Source organism: Peromyscus leucopus, chromosome 19 (genome assembly GCF_004664715.2).
Source record: "Peromyscus leucopus breed LL Stock chromosome 19, UCI_PerLeu_2.1, whole genome shotgun sequence".
Lineage (NCBI taxonomy): Eukaryota > Metazoa > Chordata > Mammalia > Rodentia > Cricetidae > Peromyscus > Peromyscus leucopus.
The window spans coordinates 67,980,956-67,997,860 of record NC_051079.1 but is presented as its reverse complement, the minus strand read 5'-3'; the positions used below and the strand labels follow the sequence as shown (position 1 = coordinate 67,997,860).

The 16,905-nt window shown below is 48.1% G+C and overlaps 1 protein-coding gene across 2 annotated transcripts in view; it reads left to right on the top strand.

The window, feature by feature from the left end:
* The window catches only part of Ctdp1 (CTD phosphatase subunit 1), a 64,590-nt gene extending 47,702 nt beyond the window's left edge, over positions 1-16,888 (top strand). The window contains exons 12-13 of one of the 2 annotated variants that reach the window (XM_028872007.1): positions 2,860-3,047; positions 16,082-16,888. In XM_028872007.1, the coding sequence (XP_028727840.1) occupies positions 2,860-3,047; positions 16,082-16,223 (330 nt within the window). In that variant the 3' untranslated portion in view covers positions 16,224-16,888. The remainder of the gene's footprint in view (positions 1-2,859; positions 3,048-16,081) is intronic. The other variant, XM_028872008.2, reaches the window with a different exon arrangement.
* Positions 16,889-16,905: the final 17 nt, after the last annotated feature.

Here is a 16,905-nt window from a genome sequence, read left to right as displayed (position 1 = left end):
TGTGTGGGAATATCCACCATTGGAATGGCGACTTCCTCTGTTGCAGCTGCCCTTGGAGTGAGTTACAGGTCCCTCCTGTCTTGGTTGGCTGCTTGGCTCCCAGCTGACTTTCAGATGCCCACCACTAGAGTCCCAGAAGCGTTCTGTGTAGAAAACACAAGGTCTTGTCCAACAACAGAAAACTAACCTAGCTACAGACAAAGAAGAATGGCATATAATTGAGTTTAAAAGTACTGTGAGATGGTGGCTGTTTATGAAGCTGAATCATGGTCATTGGAATATGTCAGGAACTGTGACTGATGGACATTGACTTTCCTGTAAGGAGGAGACCAGGACAGTCTCAGGAAGCAACAGGGTGACCCAGGCCATGAAGTCAGCATGTGTCAGCAGTGTCCTGTAGGCCCTGAAATTCTGTGTGGAGTCCTCTCTGTCCTTTGTAACATCGTCAGGAAATTTCCAGAAAAAAAGTGACTTAATGCATCTATAAATTGAGTTTTTCTGTCAGAAAGTTCTACTAATCAGAAGATTGGTTGCTGTGGGATGTTCTGTATGTCCTGTGGGAGCTTGTTCTTGGGTTCCTAGTGGCTTTACTCAGCAGGTCCGCATAGAGGATGATTAGGACCATGGGCCTGAGTGCAGGTGTCTGAGATGGTCTGCACTTGGCTGTGCTGGGGGATGGTCTGTATGGCAAATGTGTTGCTCTGATTGGTCAATAAAGAAAACCTGATTGGCAATGGCTAGGCACGAAGTATAGGTGGGACTAACAGAGAGGAGAAATAAAAGAACAGGAAGGCAGAAGGAGTCACTGCCTGCAGCAGCCGCCAGGACAGGGAAGATGTAAAGTACCGGTAAGCCACGAGCTGCGTGGCAGGGTATAGATTTGTAGAAATGGATTAATTTAAGATATAAGAACAGTTAGCAAGAAGCCTGCCACGGCCATACAGTTTGTAAGCAATATAAGTCTCTGTGTTTACTTGGTTGGGTCTGAGCAGCTGTGGGACTGGTAGGTGACAGAGATTTGTCCTGACTGTGGGCAAGGCAGGAAAACTCTAGCTACAGGTGGTTCTTTGGGACAAGGAAGTAAATACATTCATTTGGGTTCCACGTCAGTTGGTGTAAGTTTAAGGTTGAGGAACTTGTTCCTGGAGCTCCTGTTCTCTGGTCAGGTCTGTGAATAGTGGCACTGGAAGGTATGCTGCTCCTGTCTGAACTGGGGGGGGGGGGGGGGGCATTCGCTGGCAGGTTCTGCACATTCCCCCTCTGGGTCTGTACCATGCTGAGAAGAGGCTGTCTGTCCGTCTCTTGCATGGCATTTCCATGACCGAGGAGAAAGACGGGCTTCTGGGCTGGCTGCTGTCTTCTGTCCCTGGGTTCAGATGTCACTGTTCACCTCTTGCCACACTGGCTCTAAACCTGCGATGAGACAAATTCTCAGAGAGCTTGTCTCCCGAGATTGGCTGGGGACCCAGGAGTGTTTGATATGCTGTGTGGCCTTTTGTGAAGATTTAGTACTTAAGTCAGTATATGTTGAATTTTTTTTCCAGGTCACATACTGGCTTTTAAGTTTTTCCTTAACATTTAAAACAACTTCCTATTTTGTCTTTTCAGTAAGTTCATTGAAAGATATCATTGAGGTAGTTCTCGTTAAGATAACTAGTTTTCAAAGGCAGTTGACACATTTGTAAATGAAAGCTTCTGGAACATTTATGGCATTCCCAAGAGAAGCCTGAGTGAAACAAGGCCAGACTTGGTGTCCGCCCACATTTTTGTTTGGGCTTTTAAGATGTTTCTGTAAGTCTTTGGCCAGCCAGCAGAGTTAATGCATGTTGAAGTCAGTGTCTGCCACACAAGAATGCTGGCATGGTATATGAAATGCTTTTCTGATCGGGATATAGATGCAGTCAGCCACGCAGAGACACTGGTGGCCATGTACCTCACCCCAGCTGCCCCTTGGCCTGGCAAAGCTGTGCTGTGGGCAGAACCTACCCCATTATATTGCTCAGACTCAGTAAACCACTCGAGTGGTGAGCAGCTGAATGCAGACCCACTCTCCCTGCTTTGCTAATGCTGCAGTGCAGGAGAAGAGCTAAGAGCTTGAATTCTGGGGCCAGAAGGCCAAAGCCAGGTGCCTTCCCTGCACAGCATTGGCCGCTACTCTCTGGTACTCGGGTACAAGGTAATTCACTGTAGTGTTGGCCCCAAGTGAGGTTCCCCTAACTGCAGCCTGTCACCTGTCTTCTACTTGCTGTGTGTCCCCCCACTCTCTGCCCCACCACCTCACTTCCCTCTGCCCACCCTCAAATCAGGAGCAGGAATCGCAGGCAGGCAGGCCTGCCGGCCTGTTCCTCCTCGCCATCACACTGTTGTGGCATCATCCTCATGTGAGATTCCTAGCTTGAGGTAGGTGGGAAAGAGAAAAGCCAGCTAAACAGCTGCCTTGTAGCACAGCTGCAGTCCAGACTCCAGTGTCCAGAAGCCACTTCCTCCTGGGAAGTAGGTGCTCAGGCTTTGGGTCTCACTGATCTAGAAGATGGTGAGAAAATGGCCAGCTCACAGACAACCCACCAGTACTGTATGTGAGAACTTCAGCCGGTAAATGAAAGCACCATCCCTTCCTCCGGGCTCGTGTGCAGGCTCCATGGCAATTTCTGCTCTCTTGCTGTCATTTAAACTTAGTTTCAGACCCCAGTATTCAAGTAGAAAGCAGAAGTAAACATCCGGCCCCTGCAGGATGGTGCTGAGTATGCCCTTATGTGAGGATGATGTGAAGCTATTGTGGTCCTTTCTGGGTGAGTGCGGATCATGTGACTCTTACAGAAAGCTAACTTGCAAGGCCACTGACTCTCCACCTTTTGTCAGGTCGATGACATCCTTGGAGAAGGCAGCGACGACAGTGACAGTGAGAAGAAGAAGCCAGAAGACCCAGACACTGAACAGGAACGAGCAACGAAGCCCAGGAAGCCCAGGGCCCCAGGGGTCCGCAGAGAGCAGCCTCCAGGGTTGTCCTCGTCTGGAGAGAGGAGCGCCACCGGCGTGCGGGGGCCCAGGTGACGGTGGGCAGCGTCCACGGGAGGGACCACATAAGTGGGAGTCCCCGGCCCGCACGCTGCCGTCTTTTTCACAGCAGTGGGAAGGGAGCAGAGAACCCTACTTGGCCTGTTTTGGTCTCTATGACTCTTCCGACCATTCATGGGAGCTGGTTCTGGTTACATGTGGTTCTGCTCTCTACTGAGAGGTCTGACTGTCACACCTCGGGTCATTCTGTGCGATGGTAAAGGGTGGCAGCTGTGGGGTGGAGGACTGGCCTGAGGTGCACCCTTGGCCTTGCTCCAGGAGCTGATCATGGAGCCTGTGCAGCGTCTGCCTGTGCCAGTCGATCTTACCAGTGGGTGTGCAGTTGGCTCTGGTAGCACTTAGAGACCCGTCCCGGGGAAGCTCCCTTGCCCTCCCTTCTCCTGTATGTCAGTACAAACACGGATGAGGTGCTGCCGTGGGGACTCTTCCTAAATATCGGAGGTCACCGTGACGCTGAGTCCCAGCTCGGTAGTGCGTGTCCTGGCACTAGTGGGCAGTCGGGGCAGAGCAGGACTCCTGCGGCTCCGCCTGCTGCTGTCAGAATGGAAGTGATGGGCAGCATGCCCGTCGTCACCCTCCTCTCAGGACGGGCAGTGCTTTTCCAATGACAGACCTGTGTTCTTTTAGTTATCGCTTGTCTGTCCTGATGTCCCGTCGCACAGGTGCTGACAGCTTCTGTGCAGAGTTAGAGCTGGCTTTCCTGTCCTCAGGGTCTGCAGTGACACACGTCTCTATCAGATACTTCAGGTCCTGACTTTCTAACATACATCTTAGCAAAGATTCACCTATTGTAGTAAAACAAATAAGGGACCTAATAGTTCTGTCACAGTTTATTAAATAACATTCTCCACTAGTTTGAAATTAGTCTCTGGATATATGGTGGGCTTTTTGTTTTTATCTGTTGATCCCTGTGTACTGTTATTAAATAGTGGTGTAGGGCATTATATCCTCAACAAGCTGATTTGCCTTTAAAATTTTATTTTACCAAATTGATGGGAATTTATTTAAAATCCCAAAAGCACAAAAAGGCATAGAATAAAAAATAACTAATTCAAGTGTTCTGCCCCCAGCCCCGCCCTCCTCTCCCCTCCCCTGCCCTCCCCTCCCCTGCTCTCCCCTCCCCTCCCCAGCCCACCTTTCTGCAGCCTTTGTTGCATTGTCCCTGTTAAAGAGAAAGCCCCTGCTTTCCACACTTTAACTCTTTCCTTGCCTCAGTCCTGCCTGTGTGATCCTTTCAGGTTTAGATTATAGAATGATGCAGCATTGTTTGTGACTTCAATCATTTCACTAAGTCTAGAAGGCCACATGGTTGTATTTTCTTTCATAATCATCTTTGGTCTTTTCTTGATTTGATATTATCTCATCTTTTCTTTGCTTAGTGTTTGTACCTGGCTGCCTGTGCAGAGGGTAGCTGAGTACAAAGTTACATAATGTCTTGTCCTCTCCTATTTCCCAATGGTGGGCAAGATGCAGAGCTCAGGAGTAGTGTGTAAGGGCCCTTTTAGAACAAACAGCAAAGATAACATGGCTCAGTGTCGGGATCCACATACAGCCGTATGGCATTCCTGTGGCCTCAGTGTCACGGCAATCTTATTGCATCCATGTAGTCTTAATGGCCTAGCGCTATGGCTGTAAAATAACATCCACTGGAAATGTTTTGTTATCATCTTAGGAGGACAAAGGAACTTAAAGTGTATATAAGACAAAGCCCCACTGCACTCGGCACCAGCCTTTGGATGTGAGTCCCCTGATCCCCTGAGTACAGCTGCTTCCTGCAGAGGAAACCCTGCTGTCTGTGTCTCTGTCCAGGCATGCCATCGCCATCACGGTTGAGTCCTTTGACTTCCTTGCCCTGTCCCTTCTCTCTAGGATTTGGAGTCTTGTCTTAACCTTGCTATTGTCCCTTGTGTGGTCAGAGCTCACAGCTCAGGGTGAGGTGTGGACTGTATGTACCTCGTCACAACTGTGCTCTTTTTCTTAAAACCTTGGACAGCTCATCTGAGAAAAAACACTGAGCTCAGCAGTCTGGCAGAGCCTTGGTTTACAAAGAAATGCAAACCAAATACATCCTCAGGTCTCCTTTAGAACTCAGTTTCTGGTGCCTTCTCCCACCCACTCTATGACATGGGAGAGTTGCTCAGCCTCCTGGCATCCACCTGAGAAACCTGAATGAGAAGAGCAACAGCATGGGTCTGTTGTCATCTAGCTGGGCCTTTGACTATTCTTTAGTGAAAATGCAACAGTTAGAAAGAATGTGTGTTTTTTGAGGTCCTATACATCAGCAGCAAATGGAGGTGGTGTCGCTTCTAGCGGATGGCCCTTATCCCATATTTAGAATGGCTCAGGACAGATGGGCTCACAGCTTACCAGGAATCGGGGTTTTCATTATGCCATTAGGAAGGGGTACTTTCCAGATGCATTGAAATGCTGCAGAATCATGTTAAATTAAAAAGATCTGTAACTTCTATACAGGGTCATGACAAACCTGTCTTTCCACATGAGTTACATGTTTTGGTAGATGTGTCTTCAGCTCTGGGAAGACACTAGGGTCTACAGGGAAGCTTGGAACTGGTCTTGGGGAGGGAATCATGGAATGGGGTTCTTAGGATTAGATTCCATGCCCCCTTGCGAGCCTGAATGAAAGGTGGGCTTCATTGTGCTAACTTGGTCTCTGTTGCAGTGTCAGTCAAAAAGAAGTGTTTCCATGGGCTTGCTGGGGTGTCGCGCTTACTGCCTGTCCTCCCTGTACTTGCCACCTCTGGGTAAAGAGATCACATCCTGGCTGTGGTTTTGGTTTGTATTATGTGCTCAAGTAAAATTCAGAAAGATGCATTTTAGCATCATCCTGAAGAGGATGTTAAAGTTTTACTCAGTAGGGGGTGGGGGCAGCTCTGCCCTTAGGCTGAAGGACGCCAGTGGATATGTCCAGTGGGGTGGGCAAGGTTCTGGTCCCTGCTTTGTTCCTTGCTCGTCCCTGTTATATCTGTTCTGCATCCCCTTTTTAGCATTACTCAGTGAGAAAGCAAGCTGGCCTCCAGCACAGAAGCTGTGCCGTGGTCAGGATGAGTCCTCTAAGCAAAAACCACCTGACTTAGCCAGAAGAGTCTGGGTGTAGCTGACCTGGGTGCAGAATGGTGGAACATTCAAGATGATGTAGACTGGTGTATACCCACACAGATTTCTAGGTAACAGGCCTGTCTGTTCTCTAGCTCCTCAGGTAAGAAGTCATGTCTGTAGTTGTTTAGTTTGACTAATTGTTTTGGAACTTAAGAGCAAAAGAATAAAGGATGAAGGAGGGAAGCCTTGTTAGCAAACACACACACAGTTCTCACCCCAGAGACCCACATCATCCACAGCAGTTCTTGAAGGGAGAGCTGCAGGTTCCATGGCCTTTCACATCATCGTGTATGAGGTGTCTCTGATGGCTGTCACAGCCGACAGAGCCAGCACGCCTCTGTTGGGGACTGGATAGGAAGGTGACATTCTGGGTGGGCCCAGCTTCCATCAACTCTTAGACTCGGAGGTCTCACATCTCTCCAGGTTTCTTAGTAATCCTATTCCTAGTGTGCTGAAGCAGTGCGACTGAGTGCAGGCTTGGCTTGTCATGTGTGCTCTGCTTGGCAGCACATCTTGTCAGGTTCACACGGCCAAGCTGTTCAGAATCTTAGCGCCACTTGAACTTGAAAATGACTAACAGAAGGAAGGAGGCTGTATTTTGTACTTACCCACCAAGAAGTGATTCATTCTCCTCTCATAGCAGCACACAGCATTCTCTGTACACATTCCTTAGATAAGAGATCCAGCCAAGCCTGGAAAGTGTCTGCCACCCAGGTAGAGTACACAGGTGTAGCATGACCTCTTAGGCTTGGACCTTCGTAGCTACCCTCCCTTCCAGCAAGAGCTTTCTGCAAGGAGGGGGAGTAGGGATCACGGCCAACAGCCGCCAGCTTTGAAATACAGCATGACCTTAGTCTGTTCCTAGAGTGAGTGGAGAAGTGGAAGCAACAGTATTTAGATGGCAAAGCCCACAGTAGTTTTGCTGATACTGTAACTCTTGGGTGACAGACAGCCTGATGAGGTCTGTCTGTCCTGCCCTGACTGCGATGGCACTAGAACCTGTTCCTTATTGATCTCAGTGTTGCTTCTACCCCATGGCTACTCCACACATACTGGCCGGCAGGACCCTCTGAGATGCCAGCCTGAGAATATGCCAGATGGACACAAAGCCCCAGGGCAGGCTCTGCTGCGTATTTAGCACTGGCCTAGGTATGGGGACATAGAGGGGACAAGGAAAGTAGCACTGCTTTATAAAGGAATAGTGTCCTGATACAGCTTCCCTGTCCTGGCCCCAGGCTCTTTCTGTTCTGTTGGATCTTCTCATGCAGAGTGTGTGGTTACAGGGATGGCCAGGGCAGCTCTGCCCAAGCCTGCCCCAACCCTTTCTTTCCTGGAGGCTTACGTTAGTTGCAGCTCTCACATCTAGGTACCTCACTAAGTAGAGCTGCAGAGATGCTCACACAGAAATTAGGTTTGGCATGATAATTAACTTTGAGAGAAAGCAAAAAAAAAAAAAAATTCTTGGGGGTGGGGCTAAAAACTTCTGAAATTTGATGACATAGATATTTATGACCCAAACGTTCAACACACTCCATGTAAGATAAGAAATACACCAGACACAGTACAGTAAAACTGTGAACGTGAAAGATGAGAAGAAAACTTAAAAAGGCAGCAAGAGAAGCCTGATGTGTTTCCAAAAGCTCTCCAGTGAAGTGAACCTGCTTTCAGGTGAGAAACAGGACAGACAGAAGGTCATCCAGGTGCTCCCAGAGCACTCACCTGCCGAGCGAGACTCCTGTGCCAGCAAAACTGCCTCACAAGTGGAGTAGACTCCTTCTAAGGAGTCCTGACGCTTTCAACTGAATGTGTCCTACTTGAACAGCATTGTGAACCCCACAAGCAGTAGGGCGTGTTAGGTCACCATGGAAAAGAGCGCTCTGTGTATCTCCTCCTCCTGATTGACTTACACCGTGATGCACAGAGTGGACTGCTGGGCCTGTGACATACTGAAGTGCGGTGTTTGCCAGCAACATTGTAGAGGAGAGAGGCAGGAAGAGGCAGTTAGGAGCGCACAGCTGTCGCCTCAGATCTGATGCCGACTTACCCATGCCAGCCCTTGAAATAGAGGCTGTGGTCCAGAAGGAAGCTCAGGATCTGTGGGCAGCTGGTAGTCTATGAAAAAGTCTAGCCTGAATCAGTCTATCTGAGGCTAGCAGGAAGAAGAGCAAGAACAGCTCAGAAATGCTCCTAGCTGAAACTTAGATCACCTGGGTCTGTGTGTGAGCTTGCAGTTTTCAAAAGCTGTCAGGTGCCGGGCGGTGGTGGCGCACGCCTTTAATCCCAGCACTCAGGAGGCAGAGGCAGGCAGATCTCTGTGAGTTCGAGGCCAGTCTGGGCTACAGAGTGAGATCCAGGAAAGGCTCAAAGCTACACAGAGAAACCCTGTCAGAAAAAAAAAAAAAAGCTGTCAAGATAAGTGTGAAAAACACATGAGCTGTGTAACCACATTGTATGTCCCAGCTGCATTTTCTGTACTACTGCCTGTTCAGATCTAGACACTAGAATGGACCTCCCAAAGTGTGTGTATGTGTGTAAGCAGAGGCACATTTGTTTCCTATGTAGTTTTATCTGTGTGCAAAGCCACACAAACACAAATCTTTTGGGAAGTATTTCTCCAGGCTTGTGCACCTACCCGTCCATATCCAGTGAAGACAGTGGAATAAAGAAAGCAGGGTTGCCCCGTAGAATGCTGGCCTTTCCCTTCCTTTCTACCGAACAAACCACACAGCTGTAATCAACATCGAGCTGGTGGCTCCTCCTAGATCGGGTGCTAGTGTAAAACAGCACTGTGATTATTAAAACAGTGCTGCATCTTTGAATAATAAACCCTGGGCAGTGTTCCATGCATGCTGTGACAACAGTGAGTTCAGAAAGCTGAAATATTGGGGAGGAAATTTACATCTATTATTCATATTTATATTCTTCTACCACATTGAATTAGATATGCTTTTTTAAGCTTTCAGCTTTTCCAAAATTAAATCTGCTAATATTTCTCTATGGAGTTGTGCAGCTGGTTGTAAGAACAAAATATAAATACTGCATGTTACACTAAGAGGCAGTGAAACCTATCAGTTGTGGCACTCATCACTATGGCCTACAGCTATCTGTTTCTAATTTTCAAGGTAATTTTTAATTACCTTGATTTATTCATGGTGTATTTTAAACTGTATTGCTGTAGACATTGTTTTAGCCAAGAGTGGACCCTGTGCATTGTTTTCTGTAAAGCTCTGCCAGGGTCTCTTACAGGCTGAGGCCATAAAGGGCTGGGCTAGTCTGGTTGTCTGCAGTAGGACTTGTCTCTTCTCATATGGACCTGCTAGCCATCTGTCCCCTCCTGCCATGGACCTGCTCTCTTGCCTTTCTCTTTTCCTGTGGTCTTCATGCCCCATCAGTCTGCTCTCCCCTGGTCCCACCGTCTCTGCAGAGGACATGTGCTCTGCTTCATGTTCCCTCGGAGTCGGCACAAGTTTCACATCCATGACACATGTCCTGTGCGTTTCACTAAGAGTCACTTATTTCTAAGGTGATGAGCACACGCAGTCCTTCTGCTCTGTCACACCCGTGGGGCAGACACTGCCCTGTTTTAAGGACCTGTGAGACTCAGCTCCTTGAGATTCAGACAGATAAGACAGCACCCACCAATGGGTTTCCTGTGACCATTAAAGGAAACAGCAACCAACTAGAGATGCAGCGGTAACTGCTGTCATAGCTGGGTGGGGCCAGCAGGATGGGTAGCATAGCTTAGGCAGCCCCTGTGTGCAGCTCAGAGGCTGTGTGGGGGAGATTCTGTCAGTCTGAGTATCCTGGAAATAGGAAACCTGTTGTAAAATTCAGCTCTGATGGTGTTTATTCTCTCTCTCTCTCTCTCTCTCTCTCTCTCTCTCTCTCTCTCTCTCTCTCATCTAAAATATAAAATATAGTTCGTCATTTGGCTTTCTATCCAAAATGGTGTTCTACCTTTATCTTTCCTTTTACTTACGTTATACACATAACTTTAAGTGCTGGTTTAAATTTTTAAAAAATTAAAATGCCAAATTGACCTTCAAAGGATTGCTTGAAGACCAGAAAAAGATGGTATTGATACTTTGTGTATTGTTTTCAAACAGTCAAAGCTAGGTGTGGCAATACTGTCTGTAATTCCAGGAAGACAAATGCAAGAGGATTAGGGGCCCAAGAACAGCCTTGGCTACCTGAGACCCTCTCTCAAGACCCCTCCCCACAAAGCAGTTAAGTTTGTAGCAAAAATGTGCTTGAGGGAATTAAGTCTCCATAGGGAAGCCAGCCATTGTGTGCCTGAGCTCTGCATCACACCCCAGAGGAAGTGAGAATTTCCAGAATCTCAACCAAGTTTCCCTGCTTTCTGGAGGGTGGCTGGGGAGTAGCGGCCTGGCAATAGAGAAAATAGAGAGGCCTGATAGTGCTGACATTTGAACTCACATGGGAGTCAGTTCCCATCCCAGCACACTTGGTGACTGAAATTTACAGCCCCAGGAGCCATGAAGTGTGTATTGCTATTTGAGAATGGAAGTCCCCAGGTGACATCAGCATGTGACAGCAGCCAGTTGTGTCAGATAGAAGATCCTCCTCCTCCTCCAGTGTTGACCACCTGCAGCTGTTTCCTCCTGGCCAGCCAGCAGGTCCCCAGGACAGGCACATGTGGCTGTGCCATCCTCCCTTATGTCTTCAGGTCCTGGGAATAGGACTGGAAATAGTCAGGTGCCTCTCATATTTTTAACCTTCAGATCATTTTGTCACTGTCTGTCTTGGGGGTTTGTAGGATTCTTATTTGGTTGGTAGGGTTTGGGTTTTGTTGGGTGTTATGACAGAGGCTTATTATGTAGCCCCAGCTGGACCTGGAATTCACAGAGATCTACCTGTGGCCCCATGCCTAGCTTCTTTGATGTTTTTATCTTTAGTTTTTTGCTAGTAAAACATTCGATCTTTTCCTGTAATGATGGTTTCTGGGTAAGCAGAATGGTTGTTTGGTTGTTGGTAGGAAGTGGTGTCTCCGGGACAGGCTGTGGCAGCTTATGAGCCAGTGCATCAGGTGTCAGCTCGAGGAAAGGCTTCTCGAGTCATTTTTCAGTCTTAGATCCAAAACTCCTGATGGTTAGGACATCAGCTTCCTACTGTAGACTCCTTCCACGTCACCCGTGGTTTCTGAACGCACCTGCCAGCAAGACACTGCTGGGCCTGCCAGGCTAAGAGTTGCCACGTGGGGCCACTCTTGTTCTTGTGGGTGCTCTGCAGGCCACCACCAGGAGGCTCCTTCACGGCGTGGCTTTAGAAGGATGCTGGGAGGACCAGTTCTCGTGCCTTTTGCTGTCTTTCTCTGACTTTTTTCCACCTGCTCTTTCCGGGTCCTACTTCTCCCCTCATAGTTCCTCAGGAACCTCTCAAACCCAGTTGCAAACCTGTGCCCACTCTGGGCATCGTTGTTAGTCCAGAGCAGGCAGCTGTGCCGCTCAGCTGTCCGTTGTACACCAATGCTGTAATCAAATGGAAGGATCTTCAACAGTGGACACACATGTTTCCATATGCTCCAGAATGCAGCCAGCTTTCCCGGAGCAGAGCTACATGGGTTCCATGTCTGCCCAGAATGTTCTCCTGCTCAACCACTGGGCACTCATTTGTGCTACACCATAACAAATGAGCCCACTTGGAGCCCAGTCCTCAAGGTGGGGAAGCTGGCTGTGGTATTCATCCATTGGCCACTCAGCCACAGTTTGGGGCTGCCCCTGTGCTTGGGCTCACTCTGTTTGAAGATGCTGTTGGAGAAAGAAGCATAAGTGGGAGGGATTTTTGAGGGTGGGTGAGACTTATTTAAAGCCCTTTGAGCATGGCTAGCAAGCACTAGTTAAAAATGCATTTCAGAATCGGGTGCAGGTTATCCCAACTTCTGCCAGCTCTGAACCTCAGTACCCTAGTATCTGTCTACCTCCTTCTCTGTTGGCACAAGTTTGAGTGACCCCCTCCTTGGCTTGTTTTCGTGTTCAAGAGCATGCACACATGCATAGGAGATGCATCAGCCTATGCATGCACATCTGGAGGGCAGCACTGGGTGTCTTCCTCTGCCACTGCATCTTATTCTTAGATACGGTCTCTCACCTAACATGGAGCTTGCCATTTCAGCTAGGCTAGCCAGCAAGCATGTCCCCAGGATCCACTCTTGTGCACCCCCATCCCATCCCTAGCTGGGATTATAGACGTGTACCATCATGTCCAGCTTTTACATGAGTGCCAGGGATCCAAACTCAGACCTTCCTTCCTGGACTTACCCACTGAGCCATCTCCTCTCCCCCTTCGGCCTCCTTGGCTTTCTGGCAGTCATGTTCATCCTGGACCAGCATTCTCATCTGTGGGTGCTTTTGTTCCTGACACGTGATGTCCTGCAGGTGGGACAAAGCAGACTTGGACCAAAGCAGATGTGTGTTTCAGTGTCAGTGTGCTGTTGAACCGGTTTCCTAAAGAGCCTGAGTTCACGCGGCTTCCAGAACTCAAGGCACTGAGTTCTTGCACCCAGCTGTTTGAGGGCAGCCCAGCTGGGGAGTGAGGTGTTCTGTACCCTCGGTACCCTGACTTACATTTCGCAGCACTGTGTTTTCTGTCTGCTTGAGTTTGGGTGGTTGTGTTCACTGAAGGAGTATTTCTCTTGTAGGTTATTTGTTGTCCTGCCGCTTTTAGAGCATTTCATACATCACATCACATACATGGCCAAGTATGCGCCATCTGTCTTGCAAATCCAGTGTTTGCAACTTGGTGATCTGTTTGACTAAACAAATACTCGCTTTCCTGCAGCCAAGTACACTTTTGGGGAGGTTTCTTCTTTTGCTTCAAAATTCAAAAGGTTTCTTTAAATAATGGGTCTTTATATTCCCTCAGGCAGTTCTTAAATTTTCTTTCCCACAATTGGTACTATAGCAGTGAGCTGTGCAACTGCAAAAGAAAGAAATCTCAACCCATACCTTACACCCAACACAGAAATTAACTCAGAATAGATCCAGACCTAAATAGAACCAGAACTAAATGTAACCATGTGTTACACCGTGAGTTTCTAGCAGCAATATAGAACGGACTGTTTATAAATCAAAAGGTAACTTTTTTTGTAAAAGAACCTTAAGAAAATAAGAAGATAGCTGCAGATGGGGTGATGCATGGGTGCACGCCTAAAGAGACTCCCCCAGACCTGAGCAGTGAGAGACTATACACACCCTAATAACAGCAGAGATGAAAGATGTGGCCATAGTCACTGGGAGTTCAATAGAGCCACAGTGAGACTTGATATGCACTGGTTCGAATGGTCAAGACCAGAAACAAAGCTGTGGCATTCCCGTAAGGGTGACAAGGGTCTGTTTGTCAGCAGAACATGGTTAGACCACAGTAGAGAGTGATCTGGTGGGTTTTTATAGGGAGTTTTGGGCAGCTTTCTTTTCCCTGCCTATGAAAAGTTTGAGGTATAACCTGGCAGCCATAGATGCCTGTGTCTGCATTGAAACCACCTGAGAGCATGCTGTGTGAGCCCGAAGGCTTGAGCCTGGGAGTTGTGCACTGTGTTCTGGAGCTGTGCCCCCTGTACAGAACCCAGGTGTCTTCAGCACGGAGTTCCCTTGTTTCCAAAGGCCCTGCCCCATTCCTGCCACAGTGTCCTGCCCACGTGACCAGCTTCTCTACTGCTCACTCAGCATCTACTCCATGTTTGTCATGATTTCTACCAAGACTCCTGTCTAGTCCGGACCCCTTTACACTATCTTCCTGGAGAAATATACTTTTACCTCTTCTATAGTTCCTCTTCATTTTAATTGTCTTTTTGTTTTGTTTTGTTTTTGTTTTGTTTTTTCGAGACAGGGTTTCTCTGTGTAGCTTTGCGCCTTTCCTGGAGCTCACTTAGTAGCCCAGGCTGGCCTCGAACACACAGAGATCTGCCTGCCTCTGCCTCCCGAGTGCTGGGATTAAAGGCGTGCGCCACCACGCCCAGCTTTTAATTGTCTTTTACAAACACTTATTTCTGCAAAATAATGTGTTTCTATATGTGGAGCTCTGCAAAATACAAGTTTTTCTGGAGGAAAAGGACCCAGGCCAAGGGTCTGGATTCTGCCTTTTATATCGGTTTTAAGATCAACCCTTCCGGGGCTGGAGAGATGGCTCAGAGGTTAAGAGAACTGGCTGTTTCTTCCAGAGGTCCAGAGTTTAATTCCCAGCAACCACATGGTGGCTCACAACCATCTGTAATGAGATATGGTGCCCTCTTCTGGCCTGAAGGGATACATGTAAGCAGAACACTATATACATAATAAATAAATCTTTTTTTTTTTTTTAAAAAAAAAAGATCAACCCTTCATTTTTGTATATTTTAAAAAATCTGTTTTTATAGAAGAGTTCTGCTTGACATTTCAAAAATGATATATGGATTTTGAATTTAGGCTGATAACATACATAGCTTTTGATGCAAAAATCTCACAGCGCAGGGGCCCCAGCATGTAGATAAAAAAAATCACATTCCTGTCCTCCTCAAGGGGTGCAGGGTAGGGCTGAGGACCTTGGAGGAGCCAAGGCTGTCATGGAGGTTTACAGTGCACTGAACTGTTGTGGTTGTTAGTGTTGTATTCGCTGTAACACTGATGCTACGAGCCACCTGGAATGGGCACTCCTTCACTTGGATACAATCAAGGAGTATCTTGTCTAATGCTTCCATCCCATCACCTTGTTAGATTGTACCTGCCTCACATGTAAACCACAAAGCTTTCCTAATGTTAGCATAGTAATTTCAAGTCATTATGCTGCAAGTTCCCACTGTGCATGCTGTAGAGTACGTGTGTGCATACATGCATGTGTGTTAGCCAAAGAAATTTCTGTTCTGTGGCCATGATTACAGTGTGTTTAGTTGTCTGAGGATTGGAGCTATTAGATCAGTTAGGGTACAAGATCATATAGAGAGAAACTTGAGAGATCAGGGTCATTAGAGCCTGCGGGCTAAGGAAAGGAGCAGGTTAACCAGTGTGGTGCCGCTCTGGCTCTGGTCTGCAGATTCCTGGGCAACAGAATTGGGTGATTAGAAGCATGCAGTAGTGCTTGCTGTTTGTACAAAGTGCTGGTGATTGCTGTGGTTTATGTAGGAGAGGGACTGCCTGAGGAAATGGATCTCCAGACAAGTCCCGAGTGCTGCGCGGAGTTACCTGAAGAGACTGCAATTTCTTTCCAGAACTTTGCCTTGAGTGGTTGTAAAAGAATCCCCTTCTGAGTTGTCATTCAGTTGTTCCTCTGTGGATCTTGTCGTTTCTTTATGCCAGTGTCTGGAACTTTGAATAGCAAAAGAAAGGAGTATATGCATGTCATAGGCTCACACACACACACACACACACACACACACACACACACACACACACACACACACACACACGCATGCACAGCTAAGGTGGTTCACGAGTGACTGAGTCTTTATAGAATGTGTCGTGGCACCCATAGCACCTCTTGTCACTGTGTGGTGTTCATTCCTGTTGTCCATGCTCAGAAGTGACATGCTCTTTCCACGCCATCCCTGCATGCCTTACTGGGTTAGAACCAGCTCTGGTGAGGTTGAGAGTTCATGGGTGTGTTTGAGTACCTGTACGTCACCCACCTCTTACGTAAGCTCCTGTTACAGATCCGTCACCTATGCCTACAGAGTTCGTCCTTGGCATGTACCTCAGGATTGGGATGTTCTCCACCAGTCCACCCAGCCCTCTGCCACTCCCTCCTCTCCAAAGGCAGCCAAGTGTGGAGTGTGCCCAAATAGCATGCCTTCCTGAGAGAGTGACCACGGGGTTGTTTCTGCACCAAGGTGACCTAGGGGCTGCATGCTTGCCCACTGCCAGTTCTGACAGTGTCTGGCTTCTCTTCTCTTTTTCTTCAGAGGCCACAAGAGAAAACTGAACGAAGAGGACGCTGCCAGCGAGTCCAGCGGGGAGTCCAGCAACGATGAGGAGGAGGGCAGCAGTTCAGAAGCTGATGAGATGGCCGCTGCTCTGGAGGCGGAGCTGAATGACCTCATGTGATGGGGACCTGCCACCGGACAGCCCCTGGGGCGGCTCCTTTTCTCCAGAAAAACTTAGATTTTGCAGAGCTCCACATACAGAAACACATTATTTTGCAGAAATAAGTGTTTGTAAGAAGTTTTACTATAGGAAAGTCTACTTTTTTAAGCGACAAAGTGTTACGAGGAGTTGGTGTGCTATGCCAAAGAGCTCGGTGGGGCCTCTCGTGGCGAGAGCGGACATGTGATGTCTAGTCATGTAGTGAGGGCCTTGGGGGCTCCCTTTGAATACAACAGCACATTTAGTGTGAGGACTGGGGACCCAGGAAGACTTAGAGCAATGTAGCGAAAACCTGCCGTCTTGGGCTTTGTTCACAGCTGATGCGATCAGAATTGTGAAGGATTTTTAAGTGAAACGGCAGTGTACATACATGTGTACAGGACACCAAGACTCACAGGCAGGCCTGGGAGCCTCAGCCACCCTTCAGGCCCTCGGCCGATCTGCAGATGACCTGGTTCCTGATGCAGGTCCCAGCCTGGGCTGCCTGGGCCACAGCCTGCCACTGTGGGCAGTGTGACGAGAGGTGGCCTACGCTGCCCTAAGAGAGCTGATGTAAAGTTTTTGTATATTTCATACTCCACCCACCAGATTCTTCTTCCATTTAATAAAGTCCTTTTTGTAAGTTCTCTCTGGTGCCTGACGA